This window comes from Coptis chinensis, chromosome 5, assembly GCF_015680905.1.
Source record: "Coptis chinensis isolate HL-2020 chromosome 5, ASM1568090v1, whole genome shotgun sequence".
NCBI classification, from domain to species: Eukaryota; Viridiplantae; Streptophyta; class Magnoliopsida; order Ranunculales; family Ranunculaceae; genus Coptis; species Coptis chinensis.
The window spans coordinates 57,261,250-57,288,894 of NC_141460.1; the positions used below are offsets into that span (position 1 = coordinate 57,261,250).

The 27,645-nt window shown below is 36.2% G+C and overlaps 1 protein-coding gene across 1 annotated transcript; it reads right to left on the reverse strand.

Annotated features, from left to right (window-relative positions):
• Positions 1-4,984: 4,984 nt before the first annotated feature.
• Positions 4,985-7,271, reverse strand: LOC147498089 (tropinone reductase homolog At5g06060-like). Its single transcript, XM_086563121.1, has 5 exons — positions 7,153-7,271; positions 6,851-7,061; positions 6,631-6,661; positions 5,674-5,877; positions 4,985-5,530 (listed from the first exon to the last, which is right to left on the reverse strand). The coding sequence occupies exons 1-5, from the start codon at positions 7,227-7,229 to the stop codon at positions 5,388-5,390; spliced, it is 666 nt and encodes a 221-aa protein (XP_086419247.1). The 5' UTR covers positions 7,230-7,271; the 3' UTR covers positions 4,985-5,387.
• Between the last annotated feature and the right edge of the window lie 20,374 nt (positions 7,272-27,645).

The following is a 27,645-nucleotide window of genomic DNA, read 5'->3' on the forward strand; positions in this document are numbered from 1 at the left end:
GTCAGCCGCTACAAGTTGCGGATGCTCATGCTCTTCTTCCTGTGGCTGCGTGGTTCCATGAACTGGTATCTCATCATGAACCAACCAGTCAACTACTGCATCAGACAACTCAAGCTCAGTAGCTTGAACTTCTATAGACTCACCATTCTGCCCAGCTCTTTGTGGTCTTCTCTGAAACATAACACGGAAGTCTCATCAAAGGTAACATCTCTGTTGACCAGGAATTTGTGGTCTTCTTGACACCACAATCTGTATCTCTTTACCCCATTTGCGAATCCCAAGAATATTGCCTTCTTAGCTCTAGGATCTAGCTTGCTTTCCTTCACATGGTAGTAAGCAGTCGATCCAAACACTCACAAAATACTATAATCAGCTGGGTTACCTGACCACACCTCATAAGACATCTTGCAATCTATAGCTAGAACTGGTGACCTATTATACAGGTAACACGCCATGGACACTACATCTGCCTAATACTCTTTGCCTAGACTAGCATTAGAGAACAAACATCTCTCTCTTCCAAGTAAGGTTCTATTCATCCTCTCTGCCATCCCATTCTACTGAGGTGTGCCCCTGACTGTCTAGTGTCTAACAATACCCTATTGCGCACAAAACTCTTGGAAAGGCCCATAGGTATAGTCAGTACCATTGTTAGACCGTAGAGTGTTCACCTATCTATCTGTGCGATTCTCAACCCTTACCTTCCACTTCTTAAATGTCTCAAACACTTCATCTTTCATTTTCATCATATACACCCATACATAGCGAGTATAATCATCAATGAATGAGACATAATAACGGTTACCTCCTTTTGAAGCCACTCTGGAGGGTCCCCAAACATCGTTATGCACATAATTAAGGATGCCTGTTGTCGTGTGCTTGCTTGAACTGAACTTGACTCTACACTGCTTCCCATAGACACAATGCTTACAGAACCCCATACTTGGCTTTTTCAAGTCCTTCAAGAACCCTCGCTTGCACAACTCAGACAAACCTTTTCCACTCATATGCCTTAGACGCATATGCCACATCTTAGTGCACTCAGAATCATCACTACATGTAGCCACTGCTACATCGCCCATCACCGTATTACTCATCAAATTATACAAGGTTCCATGTCTTTGACCCTTCATTACAACTAAGGAGCCACTAAAAAATTTTAGGGCTCCACCTTCCCCCACAAACTTGTGGCCTTTGGAATCCAAGGTACCAAGAGAAATAAGATTTTTCTTTAGCTCAGGAACATGCCTCACATTGGTTAAAGTCCTCACTATACCATCACGCTACCGTCTTACAAGCAACTTCATTACCCATCAAAACGGAACCACCATCAATGCTCTCATAAGAAGTAAACCACTTTCTATTCGGGCACATATAGTAGGAACATCCGGAATCAAGAATCCACCTTTCGACCATATAGTCTTGTGTGGACACACAGAGACTCACATCGTCCCCTTCAGAGCCGGAAGGAAAACTTGCCTCAACTTTAGCCTTACCATTCTTCTTACCATTTTTCATTTTATCTTTCTTCCAGTGAGGACAATTTGTAGGAACTGTTATGGTTGCATGTTATTGTTTACAAACCGTGAAAACCCATGCACAGCGGAATAAGGGTGTTCATAATTTTGATTAGGAATCATACCTTTTGATTAGGAGTCAAACCTTTTGACCAGCTGTGATATCTCTGAGAATCCAAGATCTACGAATCAACAACCTCTTGATCTTCTGTTGTATTCCTATCCTTGGAATGGACGTTGTGTGGGCAACGATCTACCAGCCCCTTCTTTCTTTCTTGGCCTCTCTCACTCATAAGGTTAGAACCGAATTTTGGGACTAATTTTGCTTGAGCAATAATTCAGTATTTTGGCCAGGAAAGAAGGGTTTCCTTATATAGGCTACAACAGGGACCATGAGGAGAAATTAGGGTTAGGTCTCCTGACGGGCTTAGGTTTCCCATGTTCGCCCAGAACACATGGCCGAAGTCCGTCAACAAATGGCTTATTCCACTAAAGACCATTGTTGCACTACCACCCTAATCCCAAATTACGTGTATTATGTTTATGGGCTCCATATTATATGATTGTTGATCTCCAAGAATTAAGATATCGAATGCCCGTTGATTAAGTCAAGTTACTGACAACTACATTAATCAACTTCTTAGGTCCTTGAGTAGTACCACTCAACCTCATTGTCATGCCGGATTAAATCCACCTGCAGGGTTTACATGACAATCCTTATGAGCTCCTCAAAAGGACATCATCAACCCGACTTCTTGTGGGTCACAGATTCCTTCTATAATCAACAGCACACCTTACATACAATGTCATTACCTAATCCATCAAGTTTGTTGATTCACAAATGAATCTCACTCATTGATGATTTAAAGCAATGTACAATGCACGTAAGTGCCCGTTATTATATCCGGATTAAGATGACAAGCATCCATAATAACAGAGGTATTTGTTTTCTTATATAGTCAATATAAAGAGAAACAACCTCACTTGGTCCTATTCAATACACACAAAGTGTACTAGTATAATCCTGTAGTCAAGATAGACTAATACCAGATTATACTACAATCGTACCAATGGTTTGTCCAAATCCATCTAGGTTGTGAACATTTACTTATACTTTATAAGGTACTGATGATATGATCTTCTGTATGTCACCACACACCATATCATCTACAATATAAAGTATTAGACGCATGCATATAACTAATAACATATATAATATGCATAACATTTGCCCATATGATTCTCATTCAAAAAATGAAGAATTAGAGTTAATACAAAAGTAATGCTTTTAGTATATAACCCTATCACAATTACTTGTGAATGTCCCTTTTCTTCCCAATTGTAGCACTTCACATGTTTCAGCAGCTTTTTTGACTTGGACCTAGACCTCTCATTGCTTGTAGAGGCATGTTCATAAGACCTTCCTCTTGCCACTAGCCCTTGTCCTGCATCAATGCTATTCTCAACTCATGTCTTCTTCATCAACTTATAAAAAAGAAGCACACTTTGAACTTCGTCAAGATCAACATCTTCTCTATTCATAAAAGTAGTCATTAGATGCTTATAGCTTTTTGGCAAAGAGAATATTAAACATGTCGCTTGATCCTCATCATCCATCTTCATACCAACAATCAAATAATCCACTAGGCATAGATGGAATTCACTAACGTGCTCTTGCATCATTGAACCATCCACCATCATGTACTGATAAAGACGCTTCTTAAGGTACATCTTGTTCGTCATGCTCTTGGTTATATACATAGATTCTAGTTTGAGCCAAATATCGACAGCGGTATTTTCTCCCATCACATTATACATGACCTCATTAGCAAGACACAACCGGATTGATGAACAAGCCTATAGATTGAACTCTTCCCAATCAATCACTTACATTCACCGCCTTTGATTTAATCCCCTTTAAAGCCTCGTGCAAACCTTGTTGGATGAGGATGTCCTTTACTTGGACTTGCCAAATCCCAAAGTTATTCTTCCCATTAAATTTCTCTACTTGAAACTTAGCATTTGACATCTTGAGAGCCATTTTTCAAGTTATACACAATAACCTAAAAAACTTTCACTTTGAAATTTTATCGAACACTTTGTCCACACAAATTTTGAGCGCTATGGTTCTTCACCAAAACTCAAAATCCTAGGTCATAAACCTGGCTCCGATACCAATTGTTGTGAATAACTAACAACGGAAACAATGTTATTCACTACAAATAGATCAACCCTACACAATGATTGATCTTTCTGACTAAACAAGACTTCAACACCTTCCAAGTACTATCCCAGCACTTCTCAATATCAATTAACTAGCATATAAAGTAAAGAGACTAATGCAAAAGAAAACAAACCACAAGACACGGATATAACGTGGTTAGACAATGTGCCCACGTCCACCAGCAAATTCCAAACTTTACTACATGCACAGAGTATCAGGTTACAAGAGCTCTCAATTCACTCACAAAGAATAAACACTCACTCTCAATCTTTCTCTCTGTTCTAGTATTGGTTAGGTTAAGCTTTTTTCCAATTAGAAAAACTTATATTTTTTATACTGGACCAAAAAAAAGATAGGTGTCTGAGAATCTGGCAGAAAGCGGGTAGCAGGCATGGTTTAGTTGAGCGTCGGCGCGCATCCACCGATCTTGTTCCGCGAAAGCCAAAAAAAAAAAATAACTCCAAACAAGTTTAGGTTATAGGGTTGTTGTGGGTCTTTCCATATCACAACACAAATATATAAAGCATACGACAACACAAAGATGTATCGTCGTTCAGCCAATGATGCCTACTTCCACAAGAGTTAATCCTTTTATAACTTAGGAAGAAAGATTACAATCACTCCTCTCAAGTCTCTCCACCTTACTAGATCACTCCTCTCTCTTTACATGCTTTTCTCTTTGTAAATGTTTTCTCTCCATCTTTATTGCTCTCAAACTTGGGTTTCAATTTGTGTTAGGTTTTCCAAAACCTTGTTTTTGGTTTATATACTGCCCTTTCAATTTCGCAATTACTGTAGCAAATTAAAAACTGCAAATATAGGCATGGGCGTGGGCGCGCTCTCGGCAAGGCCAATTCCGAGCGCGCGCGCCCTCAAGTGCTTTTTCCGTTTTTCAGGAACAAGGGCGTGGGTGCACCTTGGGTTTAGACCAATCTAAGCGCGTGCGCGGTTAGACCTCTTCATGCGAACATAACTGATTTCTCTCTCTTCCTCATTCTCATGTGAGGGATAACTCTAATTATTGGAGTTATCCTTCACATGAGGATGAGAAAGAAGTGTTGTTCGCGTGAAGAGGTATGAGCGCGCGTGCGCTCATATTGGTCTAGCCCCTAAAGCGTTACTTACTAGAAAAACGGAATAGGCACTTTAAGAGGGCCAAGACGCTCATAATTGGCTTTTGCCGAGAGTCGCCAGCATGCAATGCAATTTTGCAGTTTTAATTTGCTACAAAAATGGCAATTTGAAAGGGCAGTATAAAACCAAAAACAAGGTTTTGGAAAACCTAAGTCTTGAATAGAAACCCAATTTTGAGAGCTATCAAAATTGAGAGAAAACCCTTGCAAAGAGAAAAGCTTGTAAAGAGAGCAGTAATCTAGTAAGGTAGAGACACTTGAGAGGAGTGATTGCAATCTTCCTTCCCATGTTATAAAAGGATTTGCTCTTATGGAAGTAGACATCATTGGCCAAACCACGGTACATCTTTGTGTTGTAGTATGTTTTACTTTCCTTTACATTATTATTTGTTGTTGATAGTTGTTTAAAGAGTTAGGCATGCTAGGTTGGTTGTAGTGGATATTTAGAATTTGCCTGGAGTAGTAGTTGGTTAAAATGCAAGTTATTTGTGTAGTGGGGATCGATTGGTATCGTTATTCCCCAACAAGTATCCTTGGCAAAGTTCTTACCCCTTCAACCATTGGAGTTCTTGTTAATCCACGTGCAATAGAATTAGTCCGGATATTGTCGTTGGCCCATTCACATGCAAAATTCTCCGTGATTTGATTTATCGCTCCTGATACAGTGGAAGCCAATGTAATTATTTTACTATATTATATTCATGATTTAATCACAATTATATGCGTATGAAACATTATTTATAAGAAAAAATGTATAGCAACTGAAGAGTTTATACTAGGATTTGCTTATCTAAATTACCTTTAGTTGCAGCATAGATTGTTCCTGCATCAAAACCAGTTACACCTGCAACAGAAGAGTTGAATACAATGCTTCCTTGGCTAGAAGCTTGTAAGAGTGGATGAGCAAGTTGACACAAGTGATAAGCTGCTTCAAAGTTTGTTGACATCAACGAAGAAAAATCTTCTGCGGTGTATTCTGTGGTTGACTTCGATATGTTCATACCTGCATTAACTAAACCATAAAAAACCAAACGTTTTATAGTAGAAAACAAAAATTTGAAAACATCTTATAACTTTCCAGTAAAAGCAAATTATCCGATCCATGATCAAAGTGCTATCATAACATGATTGCAACTCTTTTATATTGGTTTCCAGTTTCGAAACTAAATAGTATTTTACAAAATTTTCCACTGAGGTAATTATTTGGAGTCGTTTTTGGGGATGGTGACAGTGGTCTTTGGGCTTGCCTAGCCTCCATGCCAGGCTTGATTTATGTAGTGCCGCGGATTATTGCTCTATTGTCATTAACCCTTCAAGGCTGGCGATGGTATCGGGGGAAGGTGGCCAATATGTTGGTGGCTGGTTAGGTTGACCAAAGCGAAACAAGTCTTCATATATGTGGTAGCTCGTGTTTGATGTTGAGGCAACGATGCAACTACTGAATAGGTGGCAAAAACAAGTCATCATATCAGGATCATTGCCATCTGACATGCATCCACATCGCTTATATATGTCACACTAAAGACTTGCTTTTCACTGAGAATGAGATCGCTGAGAGCAGAAACTTTACAAGGACACTACCCTGATGCCCTGATGGTATGAAACATATATAACTCTGTTTTGCTTTTGCCTAAGAAAGCCCAAAGGCGGCCATGGCGTAATTATACACATGAAATTCTCAGGATGCATTTACTTGTTGCTGGTCATGTCTTTTATTTTATTTTTTATTTATCTGTTTTGTAGATATAATTCATACAATCACCACAAAATTCTTGCAGTATGCTAATCTGGTGAAAGAGGGTCGTTGCCACAGCTTCTTGAGAAAAATCCAGTCAGTTTTATGCATCCAAGGGCACAGAAGGTCTGGAGATCATCTCCACTAAAATGTAAGCCCTTAATTCGTCTAAGTAATTAACTTGTTTCGAAATGAAATATACACATCTATGATCTATCCATGTTGGAATAGATGTCTATACAAACCATATTAACTTGTTGAATTGGTGAAACGGCAAGAAACTCACGAATACATTGAGCTTTCCTTTGAATATGGACGACGCATCCTCCATGAGTTTCTGTCGTTGTGTTCGCACTGATACATCACACACCACTAGATTGAGCTCAGACTCATTGCGTGAGCACGTGTGAATGGAGGCTCCAAAGCCTGCAAGCTCTTGCACAATAGCATACCTGACAACACCAAAACAAGAAGTAAAATAAATTTCATAGTCACAAAACTGTGTGAATTGTGAGGGTTTAAGTGTTAGTATGGGAGAGAGACCCAATTCCTTTAGTTCCACCAGTGACCAACGCGGTCATTCCAGTAAGCGACCATCTCTTTTCTGTTCTCTCTTCCATTTCTCTTGTTTTCAACTTCCGCAAGTCACACACAGCAAATTTTCTTATTATATATAATTCCTTATCATTTGTCCATGTCAAGTTTGTTTTTATACTACAAAAATCTCACAAATCACACCAACTTTTCATAATAAATTATTAATATTTTGGCATATGTCCAAATTGTTTCACTATCGATCCATATGTTCAATTATTACTGTAGCGATCAGTAAAAACATCTTAGTGTGTGCAGGCCATTGCCCATAGGTTCGTTATTAGAGTATATTTCTAGATCGTTCTACAACATTTTTTATGTAATGTATATGCCATTAGTTGGAATGTAACAACTAGCCCTGATTCCATTACAGTTAGTTAATTAGTTGTTTTGGTAAGTCCAGCTGTCAGTTTGAAAGGTGTCTGTAAATCACTTTTCACAATTATAGGGTTTTAACCGATATCTCATGCATGATTCCTACAATATGTACAATTACGTTATATCACATACATAAAGTAGTGCAGCGGAAACAGAAGATCGTACCTTGGTCACAGCTTTCAATTCGAAGTTCCAAGCTTTGGTCTACCGGAAAAGCTAATGTTCTTGGCACACTCAAGATCTTCTTCTTCTCAACTTAGCTAGAGTCAAGTTCCAACCACAAATGGGAAGCAACATTTGTTCACGAACCAAGAACCAAGAATTGACAATGGCTAGCAATGGAGGTTACCACCTATGAAATCTTCACGAAAAACTAGCTTCTTCTTTAGAAAACGTTGGACGCCACCATTAAAGGGAGAGATTTGCTCGGTTTTGGGATGATCAATATGTGAAGGGGGGGGGGGGGGGAGGGTTCTATTTTTAAAGCTCTCCCACCTCTTCAAATTCGGCTAGGATAGAGCCCCATACTTATCCAAAATTGGCTAAGGATAGAGTCTTATACTCATCCCAATACCTGGTGGTTATCCTTATCCCGGTGGTTTATCCTTATCTTGGTGGGCGTTTATCCATATCAGGTCTGACTCGGCCTTATTTCCAACATCTCCCACTTGCTCACAACGGCGAAGAAGGCTTCTAAGAGAAGTGTTTAAGTAGAATACTCAGTCACTCGTGTGTCTCACAGACAAATGGTTCGTGTGACCCTAGCACACGTATCATGATATCTGTGAAGTAGCAAATCACAATAACAAGCACGACACAGTGATCTACCATGAAAGTGATCTTAAAGAAGAAGAATTCGAAAACCTAATATCCGGAGAGTGTGTGTATACCCCAAGATCTGTTTGTTTCATCACTTTGACAAATAGCACTCATCCCTATGAGTCCATACCATAAAGTCAAAAATGTATCACATGATTCACAATAATCATCAATTGTCCTGGCCAGGCAGAATCCCAGTGATTGTGTGATAAACCTTAAGCTCTTTTACCCTTTGCACGCAAGTCATTGTCGTCAGAGTTCTACCAACTTCCCAGTATGCATACAATCAGCCTTTTAGTAAGAGCTTGTGGGGAGCAAACACTACACCAAAAAGGAGGTTTGGTAACGGTAATAATTGTTACTAATATTTTTATTAACGCTTATAACCGTTACGTCTGGGGTGTTACAGTCACTTGCATAAAATTTTGTAACAGATATATCCGTTAGTGACATTAGTTTAAGTAACACTTATATCCGTTAGTGTTCACATTTTGTAACACTTACCATACGAATGAAATTTATTCAATGCATGCCATTCGTCACACTTATGACTGTTACTAATGTCATTGAACAACAATAAACATTTATTTGTAACGGATATAGCTGTTATGATATGGGGACTATTTTGAAAAAAAATATATAATTTATATTTTAGCCCATTTGTTTTGGGCTACCTGTACCTGTACGTGCACCACCTAGAACACAAAGTTTGCAGTAACTCACCACACCATAGAAACTTTTTTTTAAAAAAAAGCTCCATTCAAGTCATATAACCATGTAAAGAAAAACAAAATACCTGCCATTCCAAAAACAATTTACGCAAACTCCACCATTCAAGTCTTAAACAAATATATTTCATTGATCATAAATACCAAGTCTTAGACATAAAAAAATATGGTACTGAATCCAACCAAAATTTACCACACATCTAATTTATTACAAGTACACCTAATCTGTCAAACTCAAAACTTCATTTCTTTCTCTTACATGTATTTCTACATATGAGGCCTGCTTCACAACACCAACACCTGCAAAATAGCAAAGCAAAAAAAAAAAAAAAAAACTTATTAGAAATGACGTTACCATACTGTAGTAAAAATAAGTCAAGCTACTAGAAATTAAAAAAACTATTACTGAAAAAACAGTGCATATAGAGGGTGGCAACCTACGTTCATACATGCATGAAATATACTATATGCAAAGTATAGGTAAAGTTACCATCAACTTAATTGGTGTCAAGTTCAATAAACTAAAAACAATCAAAGGCGAGATTGCGCGTGTTGTTCCCAAACTTACATACACAGTGGTGTCCCTAACCGCACAAAGTAGTGTCCATTTTGAACTTCATATTGTTTTTTGTCTTGTTGTGGAAATTTACAAAGGCACCTTTTAAAACAACTTGAACCATTAGGCTAACGTGAATGTAAACAATGAAACAAGTTTTGGTAGCATAACAATATACAACATGGTGTCACAATTATTAAATTAGTGTACGTACCTTCAAATCTATAAAGAGTTTGTACCTTAAAATATATAAAGAGTCTATATATAGTCAATATGCTACACAAGCCCATCTATCTTCTAGAAAGTATCCAATACCTGTCTCATTACTCATTAGATCCACATATTATGCATATATGGTAAAGCATAAAGGATATGATTTTCTAAAGATTACCTTGTGTTACGACTAGCTCGTTCCTGAACCAATTTGGCTTGATCTCCATCAGTTAGAATCAGATTAGCATTTGATGAAATTGTAATGAAGGACATAGACGAAGTTCAAACTTAGCACATGGACACTCCCCATCATGTTCCCATTAAAAGGGAAAAACATACTTGACACATTTGCACTTTAATAAGCTAAATAAAATTGTGTATTTTTCAAGTATAGATCAACAGCCCTCAACTAAAACTAAAGGTGACACCATATATAGCATATTAATAGAATTAAGTAAAAAAAATTCATTTTCAAGTTTAGATTAACAGTTCTTAACTCAAACATGAATCAATTTAGTTTGAAACGTAGTAAAAGGCTCATTTTCACATAACAAAAGGTTTGTTAAGAAATGCAATATTGGTAGGGGTTCACTAACCAGGTAAACCAATAAGCAATAAGGGAAATCTAGCTTACTGCATAGCCATCTCAACTTTTGTATGGTGCATATCTGCAACTGCCTTTAATTCTCTCCTTGTCATTTGATAAATTGTACCAAGTAAAAAAGAAGTGATAAAATTAAACCACTTACACAAACAAAACAAAAAGCAAATAAAAAAGTTAAAAAGAGATAGTACGTACTTAGTTTTCTAAGCAATGACGAGTGTTATAGTGTGTGGTTGGATTAATCCCAACTCCTGCACTAGCACTTCAACAGCAGTTGTTTAGCACAAAATAAAGGACAAGTAGAACCCTATGCATTAGTATTACTAATTGCTATAGACATTGACATTAGAATGACACTGCAAAAAATTTAGGCCATACAAATCACTCAAGTCGACAATTATTTGTTATTTGTTATCTTATTATGTCTAAGTAACAAAAAGTCCTTGGCAAAAACGTCATGAATATTTTGAAACGTCATATATAAACTAATAAGATTTCAAAGATAACGAGAATGCAAATAACAAAAAGTAGAAGAGATGGAAAGACACCAAGAGAAATTGAACAAGAAGATATAGAAAACAAAAAATTATTGCAAAAGTTTAAACGAGACAGATAGATAGGTTTATAATATATTAATATCTTAATCTCGATAATTGAAAATTATGAGCACCACTGAAACCCCCTTTTGTTATCTCTCTATGGCGCCTACATGTGAGTAAATATTAAAACTCATGGTTCAAGAAGGAACCAGAAAAGTAGCGCAAACTTTTGGTTTTTAATAATTTTGTTTTATACTTTGAATTGTGAGAAAGCAAGTGTAACTCATAAGGACTTTTAAAGTGAAGAGGAGACATATCACTCAAGGAATGTGGTTGAACATGGCGACCACCAACATGAACTACCTGTGAAACCAAACCTAGCTAGTAGACCAATACATCCCATTTAACAAACTAGAGCAAATCGATCACCTACATCAAGGGAAGCAAACCCAGTGAGCCTCAAATGTAACAGTGTGAAAATAGACTTCAATTCTAAGTTTGTAACCCACACTTCTAGAATAAAATAAGACTTCTTCATATTACAAACAACATGAATCCACAAATACATAATACATTCACTTCAATCTTGTTTATTAACAAAGTAATTAAGAAAGGCCAAAAACCAACCGAACAATATTCTCAAAATGTTTAATTTTTATATATTGTCTTTTTTGATAATCCTCACAATGTTTACTGTGACCTGTTACACATCACCAATTATATAAAAACTGGAGTATATAGTTAGACAACACCATACTGTAACAAAGTTTTAATCTTTCCAAACAACTTGTAAACTAAAATTTTGAACAAAACCCAAATCACCAAAAAAAATGCATATTAAGCAAGAAAAAACCCCTAAATTTAATAACAAAAGCCCCTTCAATCATCCATTAAAATTTTCAATCAAACCGTATAATCCCCAAACTGGGCAACAACAAAGTAGCAAAAATTTCAAGTTACAAAGAGAGTTAAGGAAGAGGGCGAGGAGAGTACCTATTGTTTTCAAAAAAGATGTCGTCTTCATCTTCAAGTGATAGATCTGGAACCCAAGAAAGTGAAAAATTGTGAGAGAGCCGAGCTTGAGGAATTTGATCGGGCAGAACTTTAATTTTTTACCATGCTTGCCTTTTATTTATTTTCTTTTTAATTTATTTTATTTTCCCTCACAGTTTGCTAACGGAAATAATTGTTACCCAATATTAATAAAATATATAATAAATAATCTCAAAAACAAATAAAGATATAGTAACGAATAAAGCAATAGGTAACTCTTATGTCCGTTAGGAAGTCGATAACAATTATATCCGTTACAAATAGAAAAAGGGAGTTGTTAGTAATTGACCATTATGGTGTAGTGAAACCAAAGTTACGAGTAGTCTTCTTATTTTCTTGACAAGGTCAAAAGTTCAAGGAGGGTACCATTCGATATGTCTTAAACAAAAAACATATCAATTGAGCTTACATAGCAAGAATTTTTAGGGATATTTATTTTCTTACTCTCAGGTGGTCAACTATACACATGTTGTGTGAAAATATGTCATGGCAAGAGTATCTAATTTGTTTACTCAAAAATAGATATATGTATCTCCACTCATACCATGCAAGTGTTGTCATCCCTAATGACAATTCCACTTCAAGGATACTTTGCTCCCACTTGCCAACAACCGTTTGTAGGTTTAGACAGAATCTTCCCTATGAAGCATGTTTCTTCTTATCCAATTATAAGAAGGGGCATGACTCGGCACTAGGTCCACCCTTCCCATAAGGTTTAGTGACTTGTCAAGCTAAACTCCCACTATTTAAAATGGAAGTGACTATTCATGTGAGTGAACCAGTCAACCCTACTAACATACATATGAGATGATAAACAGTATAATGAGAATGCAATCGATCTGGAAAGAATGCACATTTATTCATTAAACCATCAAAGTGTTCTTAGCATAATCACATCCTCTTTAACCCAAGCATTTTTATATGTGCAAGAAAGAGTTCCTTTAGAATAGGTTTAGTCAATGGATCCGCAACCATCTGATCAGTGTATATATGTTGTAGAACCACTTTCTTCTTCAGTATCATTTGTCGTACGTAGTGGTACTTTAACTCTATATATTTGGTTCTTCCATGGTACTTTGAATCTTTAGCATATGCAAGAGCAGCTATGCTGTCAGTCCAGATGTGAACTGGTTCAGCAGCTCTTGGGAAAACTTACAAATGTTTGATGAATCATCTGAGCCACACAACCTTCTGTGTGGCAGAGCAGCATGCAATATACTCAGCTTCCATAGTTGAAAGTGCTATAAAAGTTTGCTTCTTGCTGATCTAGGATATAGCACCTCCATTCATTATGTAGGTATATCCTGAAGTTGATTTCCTCTCATCAGCTTAAGATCTTTCCCTTGGTAGACAAGCGAGTAGTCTATGGTGCCTTTGAGATACCTCATTATCTTCTTAACAGGCTTCCAGTGTGCGACCCCAGGATTTATTTGGAACCTTGATACTAACCTAATTGCATTGCAGATGTCTGGCCTTGTACACAACATTGCATACATAAAGCTTCTGATTGCGCTTGAGTATGGTATATTTTTTATAGCCTGAGTTTTAGTAGGATACTTGGGAGACATTTTAGAACTCAAAGACTTACTGGGAGATCCATTTGCTTGCAATCAGTCATGTTGAATCTTTCCAAAACCATCTTGATGTATGTCTCCTAAGACAAAGACAACAAGCGTTTGGGTTGATCTTGAGTTATTTTAACTCCTAAGACATAACTAGCTTCACCCATATCCTTCATTTTGAAGTTTAATGACAACTACTCCTTAGTGGAATTTATCAATGTCTTGTTGTTACTTGCTAACAAAATGTCATCCACATATAGAGATAGAATCACAAAACCATTTTTAGATGTCTTGACATATACGCAATGGTCCTCATTTACCATTTTGAATTTGTTTTGAAGTATAGCTTCATGGAATCTCAGATTCCACTATATAGAGGCATGTTTTAAACCATATATGGATCTGTTCAGTTTACACACTTTGTGTTCCTGACCCTTGATTGAAAAACTAGTGGGTTGATCCATATAGATTTCCTCTTGCAATTCTCCATTAAGAAAAGCAGTTTTGACATCCATCTGGTAAAGCTCTAAATCTAAGTGGGCAACCGTTGACAAGAGGAGACGTATGGAGGCAAATCTCACTACTAGTGAGAAGGTGTCCTCATAATCTATTCCTGATTTTTGGGTGTAACCTTTTGCAACAAGCGTAGCTTTGAATTTGTATATGTTCCCTTCCGCATTTTTCTTGATCTTGAGAACCCACCTGTTCCCAATAGATCTCCTATTTGGAGGTAGATCAACTAAGTCCCATACTTTGTTTTTCTTCATCGACTCCAATTCTTCCTTCATAGCTTCCATCCACTTACTTGTATTGGACCCAGAAATAGCCTCCTTGAACGTTTTAGGTTCATCAGATATTTCTGTAAGTGCATTGGTCATATTTATCTCCCCTTCAATCTCAAACCGACGTTTGGGGATATGGCCTCTAACACTCTTACGAGGTTGAGATTGACCAATCAGTTGACCAATGTCATTGTCACTGGAATTAGGGTTGATGAAAGTTTCATCTTCGCCTTGTTCAATAGCAGTTATAAGGTTGTCAACTTCATAAAGCGTAGATCCTTATCAACCTCACCCCTTATTGGGTATTGATCCTTTAAAAATCTGATGTTACGTGCTTCTATTTATGTGACATGCCCTTAAGTATCCTCCCCTAGGAAGATATACCCCTTAGAAGTCTCACTGTATCCTATAAAGACACACTTCTTTCCAGGGGCACTCAACTTCCCAAATCCTTGATTTTAAGAAGTGACAAAGGCTGCACACCCCCATGGTCTAAGGTTCAAAACGGGTTGTCTACCAGTCCATAGTTCATAGGGTGTTTTGTCAACAGATTTTGAAGGAACTAGGTTAAGTATGTGCGCAACCGTTAACAATGCATCACCCCAAAATGAGATGGGCAAGTTAGCCTGAGCCATCATAGACCTAACCATGTCCAGCAGGGTTATATTCCTTCTCTCAGAGACACCATTCTGCTGAGGGGTATAAGGAACAGTTAGCTGTCTAGCTATACCCTTATTTTCATAGAGTTCCTTAAACTTATTAGAAAGATACTCACGTCCGAGGTCAGTTCTTAAGGCCTTTATTCTCCTATCAAGTTGATTCTCAACAAGGTTCTTGTACTTTTTACAACACTTTAAGGCGTCTGATTTGTGAGACATCAAGTACACGGTCCCATAACGTGTATAATCATCTATGAAGGTATGAAATACAAAGCCCCATGCCTTGCGGTTACATTCATTGGTCCACAGATGTCTGAGTGAATAAGTTATAAAGGATAAGTTGCCCTTTGGGCTTTCCCAAAAGGTTTCTTGGTAGCCTTTCCAGCAAGACAATTTTCACAGGTTTCCATTTTAACAGAGGTTAATTTACCTAACAACCCTCCCCTTGCTAAGCGGTCTATCCTACTGTGTCCAATATGTCCTAGTCTAGCAAGCCACAATTGGCAACCAACCATTTTAGATATAAAAACTTCAGTTTGTGCTAAGTGTAATGTCATAAAAGAATCAATTAAATAAGCATGACCTATCAAACTGTTATTAAAAAAAACTCAAGCGAGTTCTGGAAAAAATTAAACACATAGGATTCTTGAAGTAATTTCAAAACTGATAAAAGATTTCTCCTATTTGAGGGTACAAAGAGTACTTCTGCAATAAGGATGGATCTCCCACTCGCAAAATCCAACCTACAAGTGCATGTGCCCAAAACATCAGCTACACTTTGGTTTCCAATGTGGACTCTCTGAGTTCCTTGTGGAAGTTTTCGAAAATCTTCAAACAGGGACCTATCCCGGCTTATGTGGTCTGTCATTGCTAAATCTACAATCCAATATTGTGATGAATCAGACAACATGACAATATTTAACACATTGATAGTACTTAAAGTAAAACTTACCTCAGGAGAAGGACATGCCCTAGCATAGTGTCCCATCTGATGACAATGGAAGCATTCAACACTAGTCATGTCTATCGACTTCCTAGGTTTCTTTTGTTGTGGGTCAGGCTTGGCCTTTTCCTTGCCTTTCCCTTTTCCACTTTTCTTGTTCCAAGGAGCCTTCCTCTTTTTGGAGTTGACAACATTTGCTTCAGTTTGAACAACAGGGTTTTCATTGAGAAGCCTTTGTTCCTCAAGCTCACATTTCCTTTGCACCTGTGCAAAGTTTGTAATACTGTCGTCATGCGTCAAGATAAGACGAAATTGTTCCTAAGTTTTAGGTAAATACCTAATGACAGCTTAAATTTGCTGTTCATTTGACAGGACCTGTCCAGCTTGGGCTAACTCAGCAATCATGTTCCTCATCACCGTGCAATGTTGTGTCATAGAGGTATGAGGTAGCTTGATAAATTTGTCAAAGCTCATTTGTAGCCTCCTCAGCTGTGCAGTAGTCGTACCCCCAAGGTCTGCCTTTACTACTTACCATAGGTCTTTAGCCGATCCAAGGCCATCATACCGCATCATGAAGTCATTCCTCATGGTGCCAAGTATGGCAATTTGGGCAACATTGTCTCTTCTTGTATACTCATTGTACTTCCTAAGTGCACCAGTATAAGTAGCTTGTGTTAATCCTTCGGCGGTAGGTTCTGCTTCTGCCTCAATTATTGCGTCAATGACCTTCCTATCTGCCAGAATTAGCCTAACTTTCCTAAACCAAAGTTTGTAATTCTTATCGTTTAACAAGTCCATTTCAGGTAGCATGGTAAATGGGGATTTTTCATCGGGTGCCATTCTATCAAGTTTGAATTCCAAAAAAAATAAGATACTACGAAGAAGAATCATCTCTTAAAATAAATCTAAGTAATCCACATTTTTACATATGAGATGATCATGATAATCTACTAGCATGATTCTAGCCATTAAATAAAATCAATTCATTTGATTATCAATAACATAGAATATGCAAAAAATCTACTACTTAAATTTCCATTTAATAAAATTGTTTCGACAAAAAAGAGTTTTCTATCTTTCAAAAACAATGTGGAACCAAAAAGAGCCAGTCAACCATGAACATAGAAACATCATGGGTGCCTAGGGGGGTCATCCTCATCCTCACAGTCACTATTAGCTATTTGAAAAATACTAGCCACTTCCACTTTTTCCCTGTGAGGTGGGAAAATAAACCTTGATGACACATCATATGGATTTGGTTCCTTAGCATCATCCCCTAACCGATGTAGGAGAGATTTAAGTGGTCGAGCCTCATTCCTATCCTGAATAGGAGTGGGGCTCTTTGGTGTATATTTTGGTGATGGTGGCTCTGTCTTTATCCTATCAGATTTCAAGCCAGTACGTTTCAAAGCTCTACTATATTGCTTTGCAGTCATGTGTTTCTTGGAAGCCCGTCTCCCAAAATCTGGTTCAATTTTCCTACAAGTCTCGGGTCTATGCGAGTTAGGCATTGTGCCTTAGTTTTCATATGACCCTTAATAGAAAACAAACAATTTTATTTACATACAATAGTAAATATCCAGATTTAAATAATTACTGCATGGTAAAAATAAACATCCTAATATCAATTTTTAATCGTGAAAAAAATACATGTGAAAAAACCTAAAATTTCTAGAGAAATAATCTCAGAAAATAAATTTCCATGTAAAAGTTTCTAAGGAAAAAAAAATCTTAGAAAAAAAATTTGCACTAAAATTTTAATTAAAAATAACCAAATTATTTCCCATAAATAATTTATTTTGCAAAAAAAAAATTTAAGCAATTTCTAATTAATTTTAAACAACCTGATTATTTAAAAATTAATTAAAAGATTTTGAAAAAAATGCAGTTTTTCAAAAAAAATTAGTAGATTACAAGATCAAAACTACAAACAAAAAGCATGCAAACCATGGAAAACCTGGCTCAATGCCAATGTAGGGTTTTTACCGATATCTCATGCATGATTCCTACGATATGTACAATTACGCTATCTCACATGCATAAAGTAGCACAACGGAAATAGAAGATCATACCTTGGTCACAGTTTTCAATTCAAAGTTCCAAGCTTTGATCTACCGGAGAAGCTGATGTTCTTGCACACTCAAGATCTTTTTCTTCTTAACTTAGCTAGAGTCAAGTTCCAACCACGAACGAGAAGCAACCTTTGTTCATGAACCAAGAACCAAGAACTGACAATGGCTAGCAATGGAGGTTACCACCTATGGAATCTCCACAAAAAACTAGTTTCTTCTTTAGAAAACGTTGGAGGCCACCATTAAAGGGAGAGAGAAATTTGCTCATTTTTGGGATGATCAATATGTGAGGGCTGGGAGGATAGAGTCCCATACTTATCCAAAATCGGCTAAGGATAGAGTCTTATACTCATCCCAATACCTAGTGATTATCCTTATCCCGGTGGTTTATACTTATCTTGGTGGGCATTTCCAACAACAATTAATGAGAATCAATTTCTTTACATCGATAAGAGATCTCCATTGATAACACTAATTTTAGGGAGGATGTAGATTTTTGTTTTCACAAGAATCTGTTTTGTACGGAAGTTGATTGATGAAATATAACATAAACACTAATGTCAAACTTGATCAAATAGCAGCCCTTCTGACAGTCTCCAAGGAAAGGAAGACTATACTGTTGGTTGTTTGCCAATAATTAGACTTGACTTGGTTGGACTTCTTAGTGTACAATCACCCTATGTCCGTATTGATGCCTAACTTGCATAAGAACCTTGGCAAAGATATTCATATTTGTCATTTGTGTAGTCAGTGTCCATATGGATTCTTATATTTATTTTGAGGCCCCATGTCATTTGCGAAATCAGAGTCTATGTCTATTGCTATATTTGTTTTGATAAACAAGCTTTGTGAGACATTTCATCAAAAAGATAACTTAACATTACTTCTGTAGCGTTATGGAAAAACTCTCTAAGATCACTAAGATTGCAATAACGTTTGAATGGCTATTGAAGATTGAGATGATGTAAAACTAAGTTTTTGTATTGAATAGCAATGGAAGTTACAAAGTTTCTCTCTCTCTCTCTCTTTCGCTCTGGTTTTACAAGTATTTATGTAATGAATTCAATCTCTCTTCTTTCTCTTCATCATCGCTTTATATAGTCTTCCAGCTATAGTGGTGCCCAATCCTATCCTGACACGTGTCCATTCCCACTCTTCTCTTTTCTTTTCCCGCTTGGTCCTGCAACATATGAACTTATGCGCAAGATATTGACATTTATGTCGATATCTCGAATTATTTACGATATTTGGGCTCAAATATTGGGTTGACGATATTTGCCCACGACATCGCCCCCTCTAAAAACTTTCAAATTTCGATCTCGAAAATTTGAATGCTTCGAGAAACAACCGAGAAAAAGCAAAAAATTTCAAACTGAAAACTCAAATTCAAAATTCAAATTATCAAGCGGTTACTGTTGGAACTGAAAAGCCACATCAAAATATCGAATATAAAAACTCGCTTTCATTTTCTATCTCTTCACTTATACGCAAAAAAGGCTTGAAACATTAAAACCCCACCACCATTAACAACACCTTAAAAGCTTCATCTTGGAATTTACTTATTGTCCTCTTCACCAGATTTTCTTGCAAACTTGACAGATTATTTAAAATAAACTTTAATATTTTATTTGCTATCATAAACACTTCTCCTTTTATTTATTTTTCTTTAATATCGCATATGTTCCTCTTCTTAACTTAAGAGGGTTAGGGTTAGGGTTTGAACTTGAATGCTTTATCTGTACAACCAATATACTAACTAGATTTTGAATTATAATTTTTTATCTGTTTCAGTATGGCTAGGAGAAAAACTTGTGTTAATTTTAGGCGAACAATCTCGAAACGATCCTGGCTTTGATGTCAAGAACGTATGCTTTTGAGACAAACATCCTCAACTTGAAACCCGTCATTGTCACCATGAAAACTCGATACGTGTATAAAAAATAATATACTATATAATTATACTGAGTATAAGGATAGTAGTATCGATGGAGAATATAATTCTAATAAAAAATTTATTATTTCTAGTGATAACAACATGTCGAATGAAGGTATTGTAGGAACCATTATGGTTTCATGTCATCGACTACAAACCATGAAAACCCATACGTAGTGGAATAAGGGTGTTCACGATTTTGTTTAGAATCATACCTTTGATCAGCTTTGATATCTCTGAGAATCCAAGCTCAATGAATTAGCAACCTCTTGATCTTCTGTTGTATTCCTATCCTTGGAATGGACGTTATTGTGTGGGCAACGATCTACCAACCCTTTCTTTCTTTCTTTCTTTGCCTCTCTTGAGCAATCATTGAATATCTCGGCCAAGAGAAAAAGGTTTCTTTATAAATAGGCTACAACAGGGACCATGAGGAGAAATTAGGGTTAGGTCACCTGACGGGCTTGGGCTTTCCATGTTCGCTCAGAACACATGGCTCAAGTCTGTCAACAAATGGCTTATTCCACTAAAGGCCATTGTTGCACTATCGCCCTAATCCCAAATTACGTGTATTACGGTTATGGGGTCCATATTATATGCTCGTTGATCTCCTCGTGTTAAGATATTGAATGCCCATTGATTAAGTCAAGTTACTGACAACTACATTAATCAACTTCTTATGTCCTTAAGTAGTACCACTCAACCTCAATGTCATGTTGGATTAAATCCACCTGCAGGGTTTACATGACAATCCTTATGAGCTCCTCAAGGGGACATCATCAACCCGACTTCTTGCGGGTCACGAATTCCTTCTATAATCAATAGTACACCTTACATATAATGTCATTACCCAATCCATCGAGTTTGTTGATTCACAAATGAATCTTACTCATTGATGATTTAAAGCAATGTACAATGCACGTAAGTGCCCGTTATTATATCCGGATTAAGAGGACAAACATCTATAATAATAGAGGTGTTTGTTCTCTTATACAGTAAGTATAAAGAGAAACAACCTCACTTGGTCCTATTCAATACACACAAAGTGTACTAGTGTAATCCTATAGTCAAGATAGACTAATACCAAATTATACTACAACCATACCAATTGTTTGTCTAAATCCATCTAGGTTGTGAACGTTTACTTATACTTTATAAGGTATTGATGATATTATCTTCGGTGTGTCACCACACACCATATCATCTACAACATAAAGTATTAGACGCATGCATATAACTAATAACATATATAATATGCATAACATTTGCCCATATGATTCTCATTCAAAATATAAAGAATTAGAGTTAATACAAAAGTAATGCTTTTAGTATATAACCCTATCAGGTATGGAGTCTGCAACTAGAACCAGCTCTTCTTCCTCAGCCTCGACATCACAAAGGACTGAAACTGATGAACCAACATGGCGCCCAACGTACCTTGTTGATGGCTTACCATGCCATCCTTTCCAGACTGTGACCTCGGAATCAGAGCGTGAAATTATGGAGGATAACAACATATGGAGTGGTGGTTTGATCACTTATTTTCTAAAAAGACCCAACTTAGCAATAGTTAGAGCTGCATATTGAATACCCGATACTATCACTATTCAACACTATGCTAGATGTAGGAAAGGTACCAAATGCCAAAGTGGTGATGCCCAGTTAATCATTATCACTGTTCGGCAACTTGCTGCTGGTTTGTGACCCCCTTTGACTAACCTCGATCGAGAAGTACTGAACCATTTGACCATCTCCCCTGGCCAAGGCATGGGCAATTTTTGGAGATTGTTGTACATTTGTAACTATTATAATGCGTATCTCGAACCTAACATGCAGAGATCCCAAAAAATCCGCTCATCGACATTCAAAACCATTATACCTTTGTCAAACGTACTGAAAAAAAGAAAAACGGTTTAAATGAGCCTAGTGGTTATTTTTATCCCAAGGAATGAAGTAACCGATAGGGTTTCATAAGAGTGAATCGAGATAGTCACTTTAGATGGCCACTCTATCCTCTTATTATATCTGGTCAATGGGAGTCATCTACTTCTGTCGCTGTTCCCTCTTTGGTACACCGTGTTTTTAATCTTAGTGGTACGTTATTTATGACCCATCTCTTGAAACAAAATTTTGATACTCCATCTCGGACCTTTTATATGACTAGCCTATCCTTGTGCCCTTGTTTCAGTACTAAAACCTGCGAGTTCAAGAAGTCGTGGAGAATCTTCTAGAGTAATGGCTTTTTTTAGAGGCACTGATGAAGAAATAACTGTTAGAACTAGTGCTGATCAATATGGAAATCTAGCCTCGAATGTCGTCTTACAAGATGTTGACAATTATGTTGCTCCTTTATATACCTTAAAAAGTAATGTGCTTAGAGGTCAAGATCCTTCACCTCCCTAACCTGTTATACCTTCCAAAGCTGCTCCATTTTCATTACGACCTTGTTTTTATGAAAAAGGATTTAGAAAAACTTTTGATTCTTCTGAATTGCCTGATAACACTCCTTAATGTTATTTTGATTATATGATTAATGGTTTTAATATGACTAAAGATCTTTTTCCCAAAATCAAATAAGAAATTTCAGACTTCTATAATTATCCACTTTTGCAAGATGTGTTTGATCACCACTGCTTATTATACACATATATGGCATCTCGCATTCCTCGTGATCAAGACAAATCCACCAACAAGCTTCTGAACTCGAAAAAATCAACAGGTGGTAGTTCCTCCCATGCTCCAATTCCTTCCAAAGAAAAACATGTCAATATTGGCCATCCTCAAAAGAAAAGAAAAGAACCTTGTACCAGTGAAGCGCCACTAACTACGAAGGTATCTAAGACTGCCAAAACTACCACCACTTCTGCACCTGTCTCTTTGCCCTCGAAATCATCAACTATTCCAACCACTATTCAACCTACTACTCCATCCACTGCTCATGGTCTTTCTTCCTCATCTAAAGTTTTTGTGGATGATTTTATCCTTCGTAACAAGAAAAGGGTTCTGAAATCTTCTTCTCTATTTTCTGATCCTCCGACACCTGGACTCGGAGAAACTCTTGTTATGAACACAATTCTTCCTCGAGATCGATCCACGATGGCTGAAATTTCAATAACTGAAATATTTCATATTTTGTATTCTTCCCTCGAAAAAGTAAGTATATACCTTTGGTCTTACTCTTATATCGGTTTACCCATTATTTATAATGTATTAATCTGCTGTATTCTTGATTTCAGGCTAAAGTTGTTGATATCAGTCAGTTTGAGAATGAGATGGCTTCCTTCCACCATTTCAGGGAAGAAAATGACCAATTGAAAAAAGACAATGAAAACCTCCAACACTATTTTGAAGAGGAAAAAAGAAAACATACTCTCACCATTAACAAACTCAATGCTTTGGAAACCACTCGTCAAATTGCAAATGCAAATCTAAAGATAATTATTGACTAGAATACCGAATTGACTGAGGGATTAAAGCGCTCTTATACCGCTATGGAAGAGAAACTTAAACAAGAAATAATCAATTTCGAGAAAGAAAAAGATGAACTCGTGGCCGAAATAAGAAAGGCCGATCTCGAGCTGATTGAAGCTGATTAAAATATGAATTATTGTGTTTCCAGTATGAAGAGCTTCAAACAATACCTTCCTTCCAATGTTATTACTCAATATAACCTTGAGTCTGATGATGAGAGTGATATTCTGTCTGAAGTTGCCCTCGATGTGGAGAAAGAATTCGTCCTAGCTGCCCTTGAGACTGAGGAAACCAGCAATGAAAATGATGTGGAAAAACCTAACCCCACCGAGATTGTTGCTTCCCCAACTCTCCTTTACTAATTTTAGCTTGATTCCTCTACTCTAGAAGGAATTGATATGCTGGCTGGTGTTGACTTAGCCCTCGAGGCCATATGTAATGTTCTTAGTCAACCCAAAGGCTCCACTACGAGCGGAAATTTGCTCCAATTTGTAGTATTGATACAATGAGATGTCCATTTTGCCTTATTTTCTTAAACTTCCTTCGACATATGAAATAGATCTATTTTGGTCCTTTTGGTTTGTTTATATTTAAAATATACCTTCTAGTAGCCTTTGAGACTTTAAAACGTATCTAAAAAAAAATTTGAATTTTCGATATCACTCTACTTAAAAGAAGTATCAATTGATACTTAGTAATGTTTTGAAAAGAAAATTTGACTTTCGATACCAGTCCAATTAAAAGCAGTATCAATTGATACTTAGTAATAATTTGAAAAGAAAATTCGACTTTTGATACCACTCCAATTAAAAGCAGTATCAATTGATACATAGTAATATTTTGAAATGAAAATTCGACTTTCGTTACTACTCCAATTAAAAGCAGTATCAATTGATATTTAGTAATATTTTGAAAAGAAAATTCGACTTTCGATACCACTCTAATTAAAAGCAGTATCAATTGATACTTAGTAATATTTTGAAATGAAAATTTGACTTTCGATACCACTCCAATTAAAAGCAGTATCAATTGATACTTAGTAATATTTTGAAATGAAAATTCGACTTTCGATACCACTCCAATTAAAAGCAGTATCAATTGATACTTAGTACTATTTTGAAATGAATATTCGACTTTCGATGCCACTCCAATGAGAAGCAGTATTAATTGATACTTAGATTTTGAAATGAAAATTCGACATTCGATACCACTCCAATTAAAAGTAGTATCAATTGATACTTAGTAATATTTTGAAATGAAAATTCGACTTTCGATACCACTCCAATTAAAAGCAGTATCAATTGATACTTAGTAATATTTCGAAAAGAAAATTCAACTTTTGATACCACTCCAATTAAAAGCAATATCAATTGATACTTAGTAATATTTCAAAAGAAAATTCGACTTTCAATACCACTCCAATTAAAAGCACTATCAATTCATACTTAGTAATATTTTGAATTGAAAATTCGAATTTCGATACCACTTCAATTAAAAGCAGTATCAAGTGATACTTAGTAATATTTTGAATTGAAAATTTGACTTTCGATACCACTCCAATTAAAAGCAGTATCAATTGATACTTAGTAATATTTTGAATTGAAAATTCGACTTTCGATACCACTCTAATTAAAAGCAGTATCGATTGATACTTAGTAATATTTTGGAATGAAAATTCGACTTTTGATACAACTCCAATTAAAAGCAATATCAATTGATACTTAGTAATATTTTGAAAAAAAAATTCAAATTTCGATACTACTCCAATTAAAAGCAGTATCAATTGATACTTAGTGATATTTGGTGAAGAAAATTAGACTTTCGATACCACTCCAATTAAAAGCAGTATCAATTGATATCATATCTTCGAGATCGATATATCTATATAGATACCATTGTCTTTGATCCATAATTTTGACCTGGTATCGAGATGACGATCTACAGATCACCAGGATTTTTATTTGACCTGGTACCGATACCAGGATTCGAACTCGTAACCTTGCTTGAACACAAATTTGGTAATGGACCTTATACAATTACTTAATGTAAAAACTCATATTTACCAATAATAAATAAATTCAACCAACTGGCTCAAAACCTAACCATGCACTGAATTAAACACGCCATTAAACTTTAGTGAATTATCATTTAAATCTTAAACATTCCCGTGCACAAATAACCAAGAATTACTTTTTCATTAATTTTCTTCATTTTCTTAGTAATCACCATTAACTTTCCTCATTTTCTTGCTAATCACCATTAAATTTTCTCATTTTCTTGCTAATCACCATTAAGTTTCCTCATTTTTTTACTTTTTTTGCTTCATTAAAAAATACCATCCTCAAACTATATGAGAGTAACCTGTGTTTTATAAACAAAATTTCTTAAAAAAAAAACAATGTCTCCTCTCACATAATTCTTTCTCTCTATAGTTATTTTCATGGCTATCCCGGAATGGTCTCACTGGTCAGATTGCCCTACCAATGAGTATTCAGACGAAGAAGTAGATATAGAAGAAAATGAAGAAGAAAAAGAAAAAGAAAAAGAAGAAAAAGAAGAAAAAAAAAATGATGAATGGTTCGAGACCTATACTGTTCTGAAAAAGATAATGATGAAGCATATGAAGATGAAGACGCAGATGATGAAGATGAAGATGATGATGAAGACTGATTCTCTCATTATGTTCTTTTATTTTCCTAATGTTCTGTTTACTTTTGAAAAGTTGAATAATAAAATAGCTTTGTTTTTACATGAAATATTATCATATTACTTTTCTTCATTGCAATAACCAAAAACTAAAATTCCAATGGTATTCTATTTACAAATATTATCAAATGGCAACTTGTAATAATTTTGGAAACAAAATACAATTTCAACACTATTCCCTTCCAAGATAGTGTCCCTTATGCTACATACCTTTAGTGTTTTCCTCTTTGTTCTTTGACTTGGTATCGAGCATATGTCACCACCGATGCCAGGATTTTCTTTGAGCTTATTTGATTGCATCTCAAAATGATTCTTGACCTGATCTTGGTATCATCACGCTTTTGACCTGATATCGTTATTTCCGCCCATACCAGGATTTTCATCACGATCTTGAGCTCATATTGACATTTCTGCCAATACCAGGATTTTTTTACCCAAACTTGACATTGTTGTCAAGAACTGGATTTTTTGACCTGAACTCGACATTGCTGCCAATAACTGGATTTTTTTACCCGAACTCGACATTGCTGCCAAGAACTGGATTTTTTGACCCGAACTCGACATTGCTGCCAAGAACTAGATTTTTGACCAGAACTCGACATTGCTGCCAAGAACTGGATTTTTTTACCTGGTATCGAGAGGAGGATCTACAAATCACCATGGTTTTCATTTGACCTAGTATCGAGATGTGGATCTATAGATCACCAGGGTTTTAGTTTGACTTGGTATTGAGATGAGGATCTACAGATCATTAGGGTTTTTGTTTGACCTGTTATCAGAGGATCTAGAGATATGAGGATCTGTGATATTTGTATATATGTTGCTTTTGGAAATAACAATCACTTTATTTAATGTATAACTTAAAAAAAAATACATCATGATACTTAGAATATTCTTTATTGATAAAATGATTTCAAATTGCTTACATTTTAAGGCTTTGGTAATATTACACCTTCAGCCATTTTTAAGTAGTAAGCTCCATTGATTCCCACTTTGTGAATGATGTAAGGCCCATCCCAGCTTGCCAGCCCCTTTCTCTTTAGTTTCTTGAGTAACCATTTTCAAGACCAAATCACCTTCTTGAAAATGTGTTTCTCTCACTTTCTTGTTGAAAGATTTTCTGACCTGCCGATGGTATGTGTCGAGCCCTAATCTTTCTTGATCTCTTGTTTCCTCGAGATTGAGGACTTTTGCTGCTATTACTTCATTATTTTGGCCATTCATTAAAACATTGGTTCTGGATGTCAATACCACCATTTCTAATGTGGTTACTACTTCTATGGCATAGGCTAATGCAAAAAGAGATTCCCCCGTGGCAGTTCGAGGTATCATTCTATAAGCCCATAGAATGTTGTTTAATTCATCCACCTAGAGACCTTTCTTGTCTTCCAATTTTTTCTTGATATTATCCATAATGGTTTTAT

What these genes read in the sequence shown, in the direction of transcription:
- LOC147498089 (XM_086563121.1), bottom strand. Translation starts at nt 7,229, where the DNA reads ATGGAAGAGAGAACAGAAAAGAGATGGTCGCTTACTGGAATGACCGCG. An exon ending in GCAAGAATTTTGTGGTGATT is followed by an intron (nt 5,878 to 6,630) that starts GTATGAATTATA and finishes TAGTTAATGCAG; the next exon opens with GTATGAACATATCGAAGTCA. An exon ending in AATCTATGCTGCAACTAAAG is followed by an intron (nt 5,531 to 5,673) that starts GTAATTTAGATA and finishes CCACTGTATCAG; the next exon opens with GAGCGATAAATCAAATCACG.